This window comes from Neovison vison, chromosome 1 (genome assembly GCF_020171115.1).
Source record: "Neovison vison isolate M4711 chromosome 1, ASM_NN_V1, whole genome shotgun sequence".
In the NCBI taxonomy this organism is placed as follows: Eukaryota; Metazoa; Chordata; class Mammalia; order Carnivora; family Mustelidae; genus Neogale; species Neogale vison.
In genome coordinates, this window is record NC_058091.1 from 220,192,873 (window position 1) to 220,211,562 (window position 18,690).

The window sequence follows — 18,690 nt, forward strand, 5'->3', positions numbered from 1 at the left end:
AGTTTGCAAAGGCCTCAAAATGGGCCTTCCTCTTTCATCATGGCCTTTTGTAAAAACTGTGACAGTGGGCCAGTGGGAATTCTGGCAGGAAAAAAGTCCCATCAGAGACTGGCTTTTCGTTTAAAAAAAAAAAAAAAAAAAGGCATGCTTATGCAGAAAATTCTTGCTTTTTCCATTATGTGGTGTCTGGGGGAGGGTGGGAAGAAGAAGACTTTTTTCTATATCTGTAGAGCACTGTAATTTAAAATGAGTCATGTAAAACATAAATGAAAACGTTAACCTCTTGAGACAAGGGTCAGAAAATTTTATTAGTGCTTAAATCCATTTTTCTCTGGCAAGCTTGACTAATCCCAAACCAGGGGCTTTCCCCATAGGCACACTCCAACTTACCCAGAAACTGAGGGTTAAGTCTGAAAATGGTCAGCTTGAGGAGGAGGAGGGCTCAAGGATTGAGAAATCCTTGGCCACAGCTTAGCCTCGGGCTAACCCTAGGCTAGCCCATCAGTCCAGAAGACCTCCCATTTCACAGCAGTGAATTTTCCCAAACACAGCTACAGAGGATCCCCCAACTCCAATGAGGGGTGGGATTATTTGTCTTAGTGTCAACTACAGCAGTATGGTTTAGCTCTATCTCCTACGTCGGGCCTAGGAAAGCATCTGCTTGCTTGTCTACCCATGGAAGACCCCTCTTTCTGGGTACCCCGCCTGCTTTAAATCCATCTTGCTGGTTTAAAGGGATCTCCTAGCATCAAGTACTTTTATTCTGCCTCTATCCCTCAGGAGTGTGACGGGAACTGAAGTGTGACTGCTGTGTTCTCTGAACAAACTCAAAGTGGGGATCACATGGAGACCTCGTCCAGATGTCTCATCCGTAGCCAACCTTACATGCTCTCCATCAGGGCTGATCTCTTCTCTAAGATTAACCTTTTACCAAACCAAGCAATTAAAACACAGGCATTCTTCTAGATTTTAACTGCTATAAACGGACCCAATTCTAAGTTCAAACACTGGTAACATTCTAATAACACAATACTTTCACCCGGACGGAGTAAGATCACTGCTTTACCTTACGGTATTTCATACAGTCTTCCCTCTTTACTGCTAAGAAAACTTCTAAAGACAGTGATGATATGGTACAAACCGTCTCATCTAAGTCTCTGGTTCCATGTATGGTTCAAGTACAAACATGATCTTGACAGAAACAAGATACGAGCCAACTGAAGATTGTTAATACTTAGATCTTGAAGATTTTTAAAATTAGTATGAGAGTAACTGAATATGGCTAAAGATTATAGAGATATGAGACTCAACTTAAAATTCTATGACATACAGGCCACCTCTTCCTAATATTTACTTAAATATTTGCCTCCAGCTTCGGTGATTGGTCTAACATGACATGACCTCTGGGGAAGTTCATACGGCCAGAGGTTCCCTTTCTTCCCGTTTCAATTTGAGGGTGGGACACAGCGTGATGCTGGAAAGCACACACCCTGAAGTCAGAGCCTGTGTGCAAACCCCAGCTCTCTACCCTTTACTAGTATTTGCTCCTGGGCTTCTGGCTCTAAGCCTCAACCTGAAAACAGCAACAAGTGAGATGCCCCAGGCAGTGTATGCAGCCAGTGCCCGGCACAAAGCAAATGCTCAAGGCGTACTAAGCAAACCTTAAGAATCATGAGGAAAACATTTCAAACTCTTCATCCCAGATGTAAAACACCTCATGCTACAACATGTGTTTAAGAAAAAGGTAGTAACCAGATGCAATGCACTAAAAAGAGTAATATTAAAAAAAATGCAAAGACACCCTTTTTAGCAAATAAAAAATTCAGGTACTCATTCAGTGACATGCCTCTAAGTGAAAGGTCCAGAATAAGGTGGCAAAATTAATGAGAACCTACACTGCCTTTGCCTAAAACATCAAATATCAACTCTGTGAGATGGATTTCGGGGAAAAGGCTAACCCTATCAGTCTTCTTTTCAACTCCTATAAGCAAAATATTTGTGCTTTCATTTTAAGCTTCAATTACTGGAACTGTTAACTCCCAGCCTTCTTCATTTCCTTCTCTTAGCAAATTATACATTAAATGTGAGATAACATAATTTGGAGGTTACTAACCACATTTGCTAGGATAGAGGATTTTTTTTTAAAGATTTTATTTATTTATTTGACAGAGAGAAATCACAAGTAGGCAGAGAAGCAGACAGAGAGAAAGAGGAGGAAGCATGCTCCCTGCCAAGCAGAGAGCCCGATGCGGAACTCGATCCCAGGACCCTTAGATCATGACCGGAGCCAAAGGCAGAGGCTCAACCCACTGAACCACCCAGGCACCGTAGGATAGAGAATTTTAAACATTGTAGAATGTGAACTCCACACAGCATGTGATGCTGGCAAAAGATGGTCCCTTAGCGATTCACTGAATCAAGAGATTCTTAAGCAAAAGCCTAGCTGTATTTCAAACACGTTTTATTTAGAAAACGGATTGTGTGGGGGTTGCCTGAGAAGTGGCAGGGACCATGGTTTTGTATTCTAGGAAAAAAGATCATTGTACAACTGTCTCCATCTTTCTCTTTCAGAGTATACGAAAGGCAACTAGTCTCATAGACAGATAACACTACACTCCCCCATGGGAAAAAAAAAATTTTTTTTTTCACCCTGATGGCTAAAGAATATGCCAAATACTAAATACTAAAAGGATGTTAACAGCTAGGCTGGAATTCACCAACAGCAGTTAAAGGAATAAAATAGTTACGTGATTAGACAAATTCCCTTATTTGACCACACTGCCATCAGATAGGCGGAGGGCTCAGGGTCCGCTGCACAGACTCCGGAAGCGGGCGAAGACAAGAGTAAAATAAACACTGGGTGCATCTTGTGAAACTTGTCCTGAGTGCGGGCCACAGTTAGCTGACTCCAATCACGTAAGAGCTGGATAGATGTGGTCCAACAGGAAACGGAGTTTCAACCTAAACAACTGTGAATTTTATGCTCCAATGTTTAAACTTCCTCTAAATGTTAAAGCTGACGGGGTTTCTCAAGTTTCCCTTATGGGGAAGATCAGACCACAAATGACAGTTACAATATAACCGTACAAGTAACTACAAGCATCTGATGGCTAGTGGAGTAGCAAGTTACAACTAGCTTTCAATCCTTTAAAGCTGATTTTAGTGAAATTAGCAAACTCAATTGCAAAGGCGCATTCGCATCACCAAAGCAACAATGACTTGTCTATATTGCTCTATATACTGTGCTATCAGACATGTTTGTATACAATGTTATGTATGAATGCTATTCTATATATTTAGATGTTATGCCATCTTATAAGGATATAACGTCACATCTACATGTATATACCATTTTATGAAGCGCTAGCGAGTCCAGTGAGTGCTAACTTGAAGGTTAATATTGTAATCACTAATGCTCCAGAGATTCCAACACAACTTTAAATCACCTCTTCCGGGCCTACTGTTCTGGTGAGGTCCTTCTGCTGAAAAGGAGAGTAACTCACACAACTGCCTCATTCTCTGTCTTTTTTCTTGGGTCTATTTCCTGAAAGTGGAAAAATCTTGTTGTTTAACTCACTACCTAGGATCAGGCCATGTCACAGGTCACTGGCAAGCCAGGGGATCATCTGTCTTTGGCTCGGGGGTGCCCTCCTGGCCAACGGGCTGTGTCCAGGAATATCGCGCCATCACAGAGCGTGGATCCTCCCACCCAAGGCCCATTCGCTGGGCGGTACAGATGCTTAACCACGCTGGGGTGGCAGTCGGTCTGGGGTCAGACCCCAACTTATGCACTAGCTCTGTGAGCCTGGGCTATCATTTAACCGAACTTCAACTTCTTTTCCTCTGTAACACTTGTAATAATAAGGCCAATGTCACAGAATTCTTACGAAAAGTAACAAGTTAATGAAGCACAATGTTAGCACAGTCCCTGACCAAGAACTAGCATTTGCTGAAAACACAAATACAGGCAGGTATAAATCCACACTTCTCCACTTGTATATCTATACACACATACATGTGCATATTTACATAGGTATTTCTGTAAAATTTTCATATAAGCTAAGGATTTCCCCCATGTCCATAATACTGTCATACTTTCTCTGCAGTCTGTGTTTTCAGACACATTTTATTTTTAGGTGTTTGGAAAATACACACCTTAGAGTTTTATTCTTTGGGTAATTATTCTTCAAGGTAATCAACTTCTGCCTTTCTCATTACAAAGTTTAAATGAAAAACAATGTTTAAGTTTTCCCATGGGACATGGGCAGGTTGACGTATCTTTTTGAGCTCTTGCTGATATATCATAGTGTGTCTCTTAACTGCCTTTCCATGTCAAATATAAAGAAGCCAGACCCTAAGTTCTCAAGTCACCATCTTTTCTCCTCAAAACTCTGCTACTGTCTTTTAGCATTTACAGCTATAAAAGAGAAGGAAGCCTCAATTTTATTTCTTGGTACCTAAGTAGGTATTGTGACTAGATGCTTTAATGATGATTTTTATACTTAATTTTTTTTTTTTTTTTTTTTGGCCAACACGCATCTAGAGGCAGCTTTCCATTGATCTCCAATAAACAAGGTGGAGGACATGTTCAAATGTGCACACAAGCATGCAAGGTTATTTTTATTATGTTGTTCTCTTTGACTTGATACAATTTCCTGTTTATCAGCACTTAGACGTCTCATGTTAGATCTTCAGGTCCACGTATCTATCATCTTTACTCCTCACTTTTCTTTTTCTTTGCATTCTGGAAGAGCTTTGTCTACATTTCTTGTTCATAACACTGGTTTTATTTTCAGCGGCATTATTGTCCCTCATATGTTACTGAAACTTTAATTTCTTTACACTCAGTCTTTTTTTTTATGGCTTTACTGCCATTTCATCCCATCCTACCTTTTCTTTTTTTTTTTTTCCCCCAACTCTAACATTTAACTGCTTTCTGCCCCTCTTTCATTAGGGCCATGTCATTTTGAAGTAATAAATCATTGGTGGAGATCTGTTTTTTCTTAAAATCGCCTATCTGATCTCCCCTTTCTCTTTTTGGGGCAACACTGTTCAGCCGGCTCAACTATGCCTTTCCTGATCAGTGAGCACTAAGCAAGAAGAAATCTACCCAGACCTAGCATTTTCTCTGAGTTACCCTGATCCATCAGGTACTGGCTTCGGACCCAGAGCTGGCTGGCCAGTTAGAATGAAGAGTTCCGGGGCGCCTGGGTAGCTTAGTGGGTTAAGCCTCTGCCTTTGGCTCAGGTCATGATCTCAGGGTCCTGGGGATCAAGCCCCGCATCGGGCTCTCTGCTTAGTGGGGAGTCTGCTTCCCCCCTCTCTCTGCCTGCCTCTCATCTCTCTCTCTCTCTCTGTCAAATAAATAAATAAAATCTTAAAAAAAAAAAAAGAAAAAAAAAAGAATGAAGAGTTCCCAGCCCAATTCCCAAAGTGGTCTTCATTCCAGTGTAGTTTCACTGGCCTGAAAGAAAACCTCCTGCCTTCACTGGCTGGCCTTCTGAGGTCTGAATGGTGGAGAACTCAACTAGTACTCAAACCCCGAGTCAACAGAGGTCTTTCTAACCCTTCCCTACTACCTCCAACACTTTACTTTTGTGGAGGAAGATTCTCAGGATGTAACAGTAATATCCCCTGTCCCACTACCCTGCCTGGTTATTTTTTGAGCTATGATCTTCCACTGAATAAAAAAGTATCACTGGGGGAGATTAGAAAGAGGAAGGGAAGGACATCCTGAGGACAGCTGCCTAGGCTCTTTCTGAATTACGGGCAGAGTCGGGGAGGACGCGGCTCTGCCTCCCTGTTTATAGGTGGTCAGAACTTACTGCCTATGTTCTTAAACCTGGCTCTGTTTAGTTTACGGTAGACATTTGCCCTGCTACTTCTCGCTTTTATAACTCTTGAGAATGCAAGTGTTTTTCTCTACCTTCTTAGGGACTAGTGAGAAGCCTCACAAGGCTGTGTCAGGCCCACCAGGCAGAGACCTTTTTCAATGAGGAAACTTTCAAATGTTTCAAGGGGAAAAAAAATAAGGAAAAATAAAGGCATCCAAGAGGTTCTGCTGGCACTCATCACCTTTGAGAGACTATCTCTGTGCAATGTCACATTGTCCTTTTAAACACCCAGAAATAAAATTCACCTGTGCCTTTCACGTGCCCTCATCGACCCTCCTGTCCTTGGAATTCTGGAAACAGAAACACAATGTTTATGTTATAAACTTGGCAGTGACTGACTTTCCTGAGAAATAAAGTTTGACATTCAAAGGAATTTAGCCATTTAGCCAGTCTTTAAAATGGCGTTTACTGCTAACTCTGACAGAACTCAGGCTTAGGTTTAAGACTTCAAATTCATTTTAGTCAGCTTGGGATTTCTTGTATTTATGGAGTTCAAGCAGCCACTATCTACATGCCAAAACACATAATTCTTATGCTGGACATACTCAATTTTCTGGCTTTTAAACAGGTAATAACCAGCCTGTGCTCCATTTCAATCAAAATGATACAATTATAAGACAAAAAGAAGAAAGTTAGAAATTCAGGGAAACATTTGAAATAGACAGTAACGTCTTCCAAAATAACGGACATGGAGGGAAAATCATTTATCAATGGTACGTAAATTCTGAGGATCTGATCGAGGTTTATTTCTTCTCAAGAAAAACCACATACACACACACACACCCAAAACTCTGTCTTAGTTTCATGGCCTCCTCAGTCATGTAACTCAAACCTTTAATATATTTAAAAGACTTGAGAAAATGCAATGAGTCGTGTGTAAAACAAAGGTAATTTGTTGTGTGGTTGTATGAATTTAACAGCCAATGAAACCTGAAAGATCATACAAACATAATTAAAGACCATCCAAAAAGCTAAAACTATCTGGTTTCTTCAGTTACTGGTAACTTCACAAAGGACTGCTTAACAAGATCCACACAGCTATGTGTTGGAGGGCTCTGAACCATCTGAATGCCCCTTCTACGAAGCCCCCTTCTTAAATATTTACAAAATCATTTGAGGTTTAGCTTCTTAATCTGGAAAATGATTTTAACAATGCAATCTTTGCAGGATGGATAGAAGAATCAAACGGAAAATGGCTATCAAATGCCTAGCAGAATGCCTGGCGAACTAAGCATACCAATTTTATGGATCCCCCCCCTTTTTTTAAATTTTAAAGCCTTGGTGAGCTTTATTTTGTTAGTTTAAGGTACATTTTGAAAAAGGCATTTTCAGCATTTAAATACATCCATGTATGTAAGTGTGATATAATGACTACACTATATATTTCTGATATATTCTAGCCAAATTCATTAAATCTCATTCCTTGGTACTCAGCAGATGATCGGTGTTATTAAATAAAGCCATCTTGCTCTAACTTTTTTGAATCAATCTTTCTCCTTCGATAATGGAAAATTTACTTTTTGGCTACCTAAATAAAGCAAGTTAGCCATGTTGTCTAATACTTTCAAATTACAAAGTAATGATACAAACATTGAACTATGTTTCTACAATTAGGACACCGGGACAGAAAGATACATTTCAAATGAACCATTCACTGATAAAGAAGCAACATTCTTAAACATTATTTTTAAAAACATGCTAAAAATAGACCCAGTGGTATTTAATGTGGATTCACGGTAGATTATCTTCTTTGCAACCTGAAGTAACTTTGAAAACTGAATTTTCCAAGACCCCGCAATAAGCTGGAGCTGACTTTCTCAGTGTCAATGGTACCACGTGCCAAATCAAGGGCACTATGGCAGGTCCCTTCCTGGGGGTAAAGCTTAGAGGATGAGGATGACTGCCCCCACGCCCGCTATCTGGCTGACTTTACCACAAAGCAGCCCTGCCCAATGCCTATGCTAACGTGTTACCTCTTGGGCACACACGCCAATACCTCTATCACATAAATCTGAAGAGCTCTGAATAAACAAATCTTTATAACCCCAATAGACAAACGTTATAACCATCACCCTGTCTACCTGCCTTGAAAAATTTAACAAAAAACTCACAACACAAATCCTTAGAAAATCTGAGCTCCTATCACGTCAAGAAATTTAGTTACACCACAGAGACATCGTACAAGGCAGGGATTCCATGAGTATCTCCTCATTCATTCATGAGCTGCAACGCGTCAACCGGAAGTCACAAACTCACTTAGACGTCCGCCATTCCTGAGAGTCCACCAACAGAGGGAAAGCATAAATTCTCATACTTTGATATGTACCTTAAGATCATTTTGTATGCAGTTTTGCAAAATCTTGCTACCAATCTGGCACCTTCAACAGCAATAATCCCATCTGATCTCACAGCCCAACCTCCACATCAGGTCTTGCCATGAGGTCACGTGAGCACATATACCCAACCATCCTAGCTTTTTTTTTTTTTTTACCTAAGTCCCTTCTTCTGCCTTCTGGGCACATGTACTAGGGAAACACTATTGGGGACAACTTAAGTTTCCTGGATTATGTGTCTCAACAATTCTTTAAGTAGGAATAAAGAAATTTTTACTGACCAAGTGGCAGCAAGGCTAAAACTAAAATACAGTTAAAAATCAGAAGAGACAGTACCTACCTCTATTTTACAACTAGAGAACACTGGATTAGAAGGGTTAAGGAATTTAAAAAAAAAAGGGGGGGTGGTTTAAGGAATTTATAGGAAGCAAAGCAGAGGGAATTTCTGGCTCAAATACTGTATCACAGAGATTTAGATTTCACTTATACCAACAGCTTTACCATCTTGGATACCAAATTTGGTCACCAAATTACAAAGAGTCTCCTACAATGCAGTGTAATAAATTCACAGTCAGAACTTCAATATGCATCAAACTGTGACAGGATAGAAGAATCTATAGGCACCACATGATAAGTGCGACCAAATGGAAATAGATGAGCAGATGAATGCCAACACCTCCAAGCAAGACAGTGTCCAGAAAGGTATTCCTGAAAATGAAAGCCATACATCAGATGGCATAAAGCTACTGGGACAAAGTTCCGCAAGCAAAATTAAACAGAAAGATCTGCTGCTTGTTTTAATTTTTACTTGCAAAGTTCTACTTTATCAGATGATTTAACAATGTATAGTGCATAGGATTATCATGGTAAAAACAAAATACTGTGGTCAGTTATAGAAATTAGTAAGAATAATACACTTTACAAAGTATTCTGACAGTATTTTGTTAAACTTGACATTTTAGGGAAATTATACCCCAGAAACTAAAATATAGCCAACTTCTAGTACACTCTGAACTCTATTTAGATTAATTTCAACGAAAGCCTAAGAACTCTTTTGGTACGGAATGCTATAAAATCAACCAAGACCTCAAAACATTAGATATAATCCATCATGCAATTATGCTTCTCATTTCTAGCTATCACACCAAGTTATTTTCTCCCATTTCAGCCTTCAAACCAATTTGATGTCATTCCTCATGGAAATTTGTTTGCAACAAAGACACACATATATGCAACAGCCAGTTCTACTGCTAACATCTGTTCTCTTTTACTAAGAAAAACATGGATATGTAAATGGCATCACGTATTTGGTATTCTTTTCTGCCAGAGGTACAAAATTCTCCCCTTTTGGGACGCTACTTAGCAGATGTAAGACACCCTTTGTTGTTGAATTTAAGAATTTGAATTGTTTATTTTTTCAAACTCTGACTTACTGGAGAAGTGCTTATTAATTAGAATTTCTCCTGTTTTAGACAAAGATGCTTTTACCTAGAAACCAGAGAAGACGTCAAAGTTATCAAAGAATCTACTGACAACGAAACTAAAAAAGAAAATATAGAGTTCTACTTTTATGACAAGGAAAATTTCATTAGAACATCATCATTAGCTTGGTTGCTAGGAAACAAAATAGGCTCACTCCACTTAACAGAATCCTGCTCGAATCAGAGGTGTGAGGCTTTACTTAGGTAGTACAGATATGGACTTTGGACACTTTACCCATTTTGGGAGGGAAAAAAAAAGGCAGAGTGAAATGTCTAAAGCTAGAAGCCTTAATGCAATCATCTGAACATATATCTCACTTAAGAAAATGCAATCTGCATACCATAGCTCTGTGATTCTAAATGACGCATGTCAGGGTAACATGGCAGAAATCTTTTCCTCAAGCAATGTCTTATCTGTAACCTTGAACTTAACTGTCACCACAGCTCCAGGAAAGAGAACTATCAGGTTCTTCTGGTCAAATAACAGACTGGAGGAAGGAGGGAGGAATGTCTCCCTCTCTGGGAGTGTACCAAGAGGAACTCCCTAGGCATCCCCCCTTAGGGTTTGCTTTTACTTTTTGTTATTTATTTTTTATTTTATTATTTACATTTTTATTCCCCTCTCCCTATTTATTTGACAGATAGACAGAGAGCACAAGTAGGCAGAGCGGCAGGCCAAGGAAGAGGGAGAAGCAGGCTCTCTGCTGAGCAGGAAGCCTAACTCGGGGCTCGATCCCAGGACCCTGGGATCATAATCTGAGCCGAAGGCAATGCTTAACCGACTGAGCCACCCAGGCATCCCTAAGGTTTGCTTTTAATTCCTAACATGGTCATCCAGGTTGGGCAGGGCAGAACTTTTCCACTATTATGTAGGAAGATGTGAAAATCTTTTCTCTGTCAGTTTCCTTCTCAACTAACCATGGGTATGCAAATTACTAATTAGGGTTGCTTTTCTTTCTCTTCAAATTTCTAGGGAGACAAAATAATTAAACTTAAAATTCATTGGGTGCCTGGGTGGTTCAATCGGTTAAGCAGCTGCCTTCATCTCAGGTCATGATCCCAAGATCCTGGGATCAAGTCCCACATCGGGCTTCCTGTTCAGCAGAGGGTCTATTTTTCCCTCTCCCTGCTGCTCTGCCTATTTGTACTCTCTACCTCTCTGTCAAATAAATAAATGAAATCTTTAAAAAAAAAAAAAAAACCCTTAAGATTCACAGGAAAAATACCTTAAAAATCAAGCATTTAGTAAAAAGATTTTAAACAGGAACAAAAAAGAAAAGAAATGCTGGCACTCGGGCAGGAGAACTCTATCACAACATGTAACTTAATATGTGAGTAATCCCTTCTGGGATCTTAAGAGAAGTGGTTAAGCTCATCTGATTTTATCAAAAATAATGATCACATTTGTTTTCTCCAGACCTACTCTTAATCAGTTACATTTATGATATCTTTTGGAAATTAATTCCATTTTGTATTAAAACACAGAGGTCAGACACTTAAGTTTTTATACCTGGGTAAAGCCCTAGCGTTCTGATTAATTTTTCCAGCGGGTAGTTAGAGGTAGGACTCTAAGGCTTTATCTTCAAATACCCTCTAACCAGCCCGGCTTTTTCACAGAGGCGGCATGGTCAATGCAGACCTCAAGTCCGAGGTCTCACCCCAGCGTTCACGGGAGCTCAACAGGACAATCCTCTAATGCACAGCAAAGTCTCACTTAAGTCGGGAAAACAGGTGAAGAAAGTTATGACAAGGCATAATCTCAACCAAAACAGAACTCATGAAGGCAGGAATTTGTGAGGCAAAACAAACTACTTTCACAGGTGCTGTCTGGGTGAGCATCAGCAGTATGTTATGACCATGAGGCTCAGCAAAGGTGTATAATTTGGGATCAGGTCGCTGTCTTCTGTGACTTCTGTACAGTGTAGTGAATTTCTGTGATTTACTACAGCCTCGCTTTCTAGATGGTGAATGACAACTATGGAGGGGCACTCACACGCTGAGTATGAGAAATGTAGAAATAACCTGGCCAGGGAAATCTTGAAAGCAAGGTACATGCTTTGTTCTTTTCTGCTTATAAAGAATTTTAATCAAAATTTAAAATAGGCCTCACCCAATGTGCGCTTTTGGGTTTTATATGTGGAACCAGCTGGGACCCGGGACTCACTGTCAGGGTCCAAAGTGGGAGCCGGTAAGGGGTGTGGATGGGGGATGTAGGTGAGTATGAACTCAAATTCCTAAGTGCTCTCTCCAGTTAGCAGATTCCAATGTTCCCGTTACAAAGTAACATGGTCACTAGTTTATACAATACAAGAGACTCTAGGTACTAGAATCTCACTAGTCTAAATAGTGTGCATTGGTATGACTTTAATTAATGAATCGCAGAATACTGTCTCAAGAAACAGCCCCGCTGGACAGCTTACTTATAAAAGGAAGGAATACATTTTCATTCCCCTATCCCTACATCTCCACCTCCATTATTCTTTGTGTACAGAAGAAACCGAGACCGTGGCTGAATGGGGAACGGAATGCCAGGGTCTGAAGAGCCTAATGCAGAAAGAGCTAGAGTACTGTCTTTCAACAGCATGGGTCCCCTAATGACCATGTGACACCCATTTTGCACACCCTTCACCTACATTCAACACTGAGCAGGTTCTCTCCAAAGTAGGTCACATGGGGCTTCACCCCATTGAGGGAAAGTGTAACATGATACTCCTCTTGGCAATTTTAGCCCTCATGCAAAGGGAAGGACATGAAAGGAGGGGAGAGGGAATAAAAGCTGTGCCTGAGGACACTTGCTGATCCTGACACATGTTCTAATCACTTTGCTTAAGTGGCTGACAGAACCCACTATCTTAACACACTTTCCCGCTAGCAGAACGACCTATCCTAAGCACTGGAGTAGGAAGTAACAGTTTTGGAGACACAGAATTCAATGGTCAAGGCCAAGGCTGCAAGACTCCTCAGATGTGAATGATGTGAAAACAAATCAACTGTGATTTCTAATAACAGAATGGGCTGTTACAGCCTCGTGTGCCTGCCCATGACAGACAGAGTGAGTGGCTCTCCTTTAAAAATCACCTGGATGGGGGCGCCTATGTGTTTCAGTGGGTTAAAGCCTCTGCCTTCGGCTCAGGTCATGATCTCAGGGTCCTGGGATCGAGTCCCGCATCGGGCTCTCTGCTCCGTGGGGAGCCTGCTTCCTCTTCTCTCTCTCTCTGCCTCTCTGCCTACTTATGATCTCTCTCAAATAAATAAATAAATAAAATCTTTAAAAATAAATACAATAAAATAAAATCACCTGGATATGAAACATTTCAATGAAGAACCTCAAAAGCAAGCCCTTATCCACTAACAACCTATTGCACTATTCTAGATTCTCGGGATAATGGAAGAACCACCAAGATTCCCACTGTCATGGAGCCTACAATCTAGCAGAGAGAAGATACAACCCATATCAACATGGGAAGTGAATTCTATAGCTGGTTAGATAATAAATAGTTTACAAAAGCAGAGGGGCAGGTCACCACGTGAAATAGGGTGAGCAGAGCCAGCCTCCATGAGAAGATGGGAGCAGAGGGCAAAGTAGGTTGCCCAAAGGATGTGTGAGGAAGAGCTGGCCAAGGGGAGGGAAGGAAGCACAGCCCTGAGGCGGGAGGGGAAAGGACACAGTATCAGAAGGCACACTACCTCTCTCGAATTTTTTATTTTATTTTATTTATTTGACAGACAGATCACAAGTAGGCAGAGAGGCAGATGTGGAGCTCGATCCCAGGACCCTGAGATCATGACCTGAGCCGAAGGCAGAGGCTCTAACCCACTGAGCTACCCAGGCACTCCACCTCTCTCGAATTTTGACTTCATTTGTCATCACTACTTGCCAGCACAGAACAGCGACGCAGCTCATGTTTACTGAATGACTTTGGAGGCAGTAGGTACAACAATGTCCAATAAACAAATGCAATTCAATCGACAGGCTGGGCTTCCTAAGAGGCTACACGCAAAAGGTACCGGTGGAAGGTTTAGCAGATTTTCAAGTGAGTTTCAGAAGCTCAACTTCACGCTTTATTTCCAGGAACACTCAAGGAAAAGTGGAAAAGCGGCTTCTGCTACATAAGGAGCAATCCCTCACACAATCTACTTGTGGCCAGAGTCCAACCACAACCTTCTCTGAAGGAGAGAGAAGGCTGCAAGAGGAGGAGACAAGGACCACACAATTTGCAGGCAGGCAGGCAGACGTGAACACCCTCTGTCTATCCCCTGCCCATGACGGGGGGGGGGGGGTGCCAACTCTCCCCGTGACACTGTCTCAACAGGACACCTGCAAGGACCTCAGGCCTCAGAGGTAACCTTCTAAGTAAAACAAGGTCAAACACAAAAAACAGGCTACATCAAGTATGCGAAGTAGAAAGAAAGTGCTAAAGGATTCAAGGACAGTAAGAAAAGAACCATCCTCTCACTGCTCCAGTGTGTCACTGTAAAGGCTTCCAAATAAACAACCACGTGGGCAAAAGAAACCAGAAGCCCATAGTTCCAACATACATGTTTGTCTCTACAACTACCTTCCTTATCAATGTGACAGGCAACCAGTAGGAGCTACTGAGTCCTCATTTCAGACAAATCCTATTTTTTAATTTATTTATATTAGAAGGTTTTATTTATTTATTTGAGAGACAGAGAGAGAGTGCAAGTAGGCAGAGCAGCAGGCATAAGCAGGCTCTCCGCAGAGCAGGAAGCTCAATGTGGGGCTCGATTCCAGGATCTTGGGATCATGACCTGAGCAGAAGGCAGACCTTTAACCCACTGAGCCACCTAGGCGCCCCTCCTATTTAAATGAGAACAGAAGACTAACATTTCTGGAAAACCTAATGTTTATTACTACACTCCCCTCACAACCTCTCCTTACTCCCTTTTCAACCTTTTAGTTACTTTTAATTTCTCATTTATATTTAGGCCCACTCTTTCTAATACCTGAATGCACATTATCATGGGCTTCTTTCCTAAATTCTGCTAAAAATCTTCAATTACCCTACCTTTTCATGTGTTACAAAGAAAAAAGAAAAGGCTGTGAAAAATCTCCATTGTCACTGCATCACATTAGAAAGAAAGCATTATAAAATAGTTTAGGACCTAAAAAGAGAAAATCATTTTATTTATAATGGAAGTTATACCTAATAGCAGTTATTAAATGCAATTTTGCCTAGAAATTATTTTTACAAAATCTGTATGTCACTAATCTTGACAAGAAGCTCCTTCTTTTCACCTTTTAAATAATCTTCTCTAATCCAACACAGATACTTGTAGGATTCTGTCATCTTTTGTATTCTGGGAAAATTAATTAATTTTTCCTTTGGAATCAGCCTATTTAAGTGTTTCTTTTTTTTTTTTTTAAACTTAAAAAATAAACAGCCAAGTTAAAATACATAGTTTGGTGTGGGAAAAAAGAAAAAAAACAAAAACCCTCGTAATGTATACACCTTCAATCTGCTCAATGAAATGCAATGGTTGAAAAAACTGTATCTACATATACAGTCAAGGTTTTCTGACTTACCTGTGAAGAAAAATTTACTTTTGCTTTTCAACTGTAGGGTAAAAGACATTTGGACATTGTTCATGAAGTTCGGTATCACGTTCATCTAACAAGTATCCCTTTTGGGTCAGGGACGGGGAGGAAAGGGCACGTGCCCCTTCAGGGATGCTTGACTTTTATAAAAGATTCCCTGTCGTATTATGACCCAGTGCTAAAAGGCAGGCCTTTACCTTGCATTCTGCTCCTTTAACCTCGTGTTACCTCATTTTTAAGTGCTGTAAGGAGCCAGCTTAAAGAAGGCAGAAGAGTAACAGAATCCCTCCCAGAAACACACTGTAATACCATGGGCAGTTCTACTTCACATGCAACCACTGTGGGGTTTTGGGTGGGAAGGGTGGGGGGGACCCTCTTTTAAACCTACCTTTCCAAAACCTTCTCAGTCTGAGAAGAAAAAAAAATTATGAGGGAAAAAAAGCTTGAAATTTACTAACAAGGAAATGAGTATTTAACAAAGGTCGAAACAGCAAAGCTGAGCAAAGGGCCTGTCTCTGCTTGACACTGCACAGCAGAAAAACCTTCAGTGACCAGCTGTGCACAAAGCTCGAGCGTGGCCCATCTCCAATAATAGACAAGGAGCGGGTTTTGAATCAAGGTGGTTTCCATTTAAGAAAAGCATTCAGTAATTTTTTTTCCTCTCATCATGGCCAAGCACACTAGAGGCAATAGTGATAGGAAATGGCCCTGCTGTGAAGGGAGCAAACTCCCTCTCCACCTATACTGAGTACTGAGTACGGGATTAAGCGTCAGCTAAAGCCACAGTGTTTCTGGAGAGGAAACCAAGAGGGAGACACCAGGTTATAAAAACAATGCTTTCTTCCCTGCTGAGTTCTGTGGTCACTTTATTGCTCTCGACATTTTTCCATACACGTTAAATTAACATTAAATATACTGACTTACCCTCTACTTTCCCCTAATGATTATTTAAATATATTAATACCAATTACAAGAGGAAGAACGCAGTAGTGTTTAATTCCATGGCAACTATAATAATAGGGTTTAAAGATGCTTACGAAACAGGTTCTCATTTACCATCTCCCTCTTTTTACAACACTCTACCCCACAAACACAAATTCCTAGTCTTGTAATGATTGACCAAGCTTTTTATATACTAAGCATAAATTCAGATAAAATTGCCAAAATGAGTCCCTCCCTGAGGACAACAGCCCGACACAAATCTCGGGCTTTTCTTTTAAAAAAAAAAGCCATAAAAAGCAATCACTTAGGAATACTGACCTTGCTGTTGTTCACTATCTGCTTCAGCTTTCGAAGAACCTGGTGCAACAGGAAGGGGTCGAGGTGGTCGGGGCTTTGGTGTGGGAGGCGAGATTCTTTTCCTTCCAATATATTCAACGTAAGTTCCCGGAAAGTCCCCTCTTTCCCCTGTGGTTTCATTATAACCATTTAACCAGCCGATTTCTTCAGGCCTGGCTTCCTGTCCATCACTGAATCCAAGAGCTACTAAGGACCCTTTATTCACAGTCAAGACATCACCCAAGTGCAAGTCAATATCTTCGTCTCGTTCCTTTTTGTAATCATACAGTGCTCGGTACTGGTAGCCCTCGGCACTCATGGTGGCGATTCTGGGACCATGCAACAGAGCAGTCCGGTTTCCCGCTGCCGTCTGGTCTTATGTTTCTGCGGAAAGTGAATTCAGAGTGTATGTTAAGATTCCTAATACGTGTCCAGCAGAGGACAAAGGACAACTCTCCAAAGGTTTAAGAGGAGAGGTGACTGGCTGTCCGGCTGTCCATCTGTCCTCCATCAATGGTGTGACTGAAGACAGGGTGCCACTTCCTCTGTGGCCCACAGTCCTCCCACTGGCTTCCTTTTCAGCAGCTCGTCAACACTTGGCCTCCAGGCTGATTCTCGCAGCGCGGCCCAATCCTTTCTGACACTCTTGTCTCACTGTCCATCTGGCGTCTGATTTGACTGTGTCACTCCACACGCGAGCTTCACCTAGCAGAGGAAAAACAAGACTTATGAATGAACATCACACTTTGCCATCTGTGTGAATTTGAATTTCTATTTCCATTCAACAAGTATTTAATCAATTTGGCATACACACTCGGGCCAGCGTGCTATTGCTCAACATGATATATACAACAAAGATTAGTGAGACAGTCCCTGCCTTCCAAGAACATTAGGCAGGGGTGGCAGGTGTGCTGGCATGTGGCAATGTCTCTCAGATAAGAACGGGACACAAGGAACCTTAACACTAGGGAAAGTGCAGAAGACAGAGACAAAACGCTGTTGGGTTCTGGCGAGGGAGAAACCCGCGTCTAACCGCAGGGATCTAAAGACACAATGGAATGCGTGGCATGAACTTAGGTACAGATGTGACTAAGCAAATGTCCTATTCTGGGAAGAGCTAGAACAGGCAGTCCAAAGCGTCTGAAGCCAAAGAGGGAACACTAGAACTGGATTAGAAAGACAGGGAGGGGTTAGGTGACATGACACACGCCTGCACTGAGCTTGGGGCGGGGGGTACTCGGGAGCCACTGAAGACGCTTAGAGAAAGGGGAGCAACACCCTGAGAGAAGGGCACTTGAAGAATCTCAGCCCAACTACGGTGAGTGGGACGGATGGGCAAAAGGGATGCAGGTGGGAAGATGAAAGCGGACTACGGGGGTGTGGGCGAAAGGCCTCGAGCGCGGGAACCAAGGTGGCAGAAGGTAGGGAAGGCGAGGGATGAAGCAAGAGACACTGCAGAGAAAGCACGAGTGCGGTGGTGATGCTTCAGTCAGAGTCAAGACAGAACAGGAGCAGAAGGCCAAACGGGAGCTAACTCCAGTGGGCTTTAGGGAATGCTGGGCACACAGCTGCTAGTGTGGTGGGGCTCAGGGGCAAACCCAGCCTGTGATTCAAGAGAGGGAACCCGCTACAGATCTGATCAGCTGCAAATAAGGTGAGACTGAATTCAGTGGCAGGGAGGAGCTCCCAGGGGAAAAAAAAAATGTATCGGAGATTAAAAAATCATCCGAGGCTCAAACACACTGGGGTTCACTGAAAGCAGCCTTAAAAGCAAAGTCAAGGTTTGGAGACAGGCTCTGTCGGTCTTACCTGGGAAACAACGGACAAGAGGATTTGGGTGGGAAAAGGTGATCCCTAAGACCAAATCCTGCAGGGGCCTCCAGTAGGGGGAAAGTGAGGCAAGGCTAGGTAACTCAGGGCTCTGCATCACCCTATCATCAGTGACTTCTGAGAAACCAGCCACCAGTCTAGAGACAGCGAGGACAGTCTGTGAATTGAAGGAGTTAAGAACCTGGAGAGGAAGTAGAAATGGTTGCCTGAGATTACCCTGGAAAGACAGCCTGGTGCAGGGGGAAACCAGCAGTGCAAGTTTTTGCTTTTCTTGTAACATAGTGGAAGCAGAGGAATTAAAGACTCTCTAGACA

General features: G+C 41.8%; 1 protein-coding gene across 1 annotated transcript in view; it reads right to left on the reverse strand.

Moving 5' to 3' along the window:
- PIK3R1 (phosphoinositide-3-kinase regulatory subunit 1) overlaps positions 1–18,690 on the reverse strand; it is an 85,412-nt gene that overhangs the window by 58,029 nt on the left and 8,693 nt on the right. The window contains exon 2 of the mRNA XM_044267821.1: positions 16,529–17,251. Coding sequence (XP_044123756.1) covers positions 16,529–16,865 — 337 coding nt within the window. The 5' untranslated portion in view covers positions 16,866–17,251. The remainder of the gene's footprint in view (positions 1–16,528; positions 17,252–18,690) is intronic.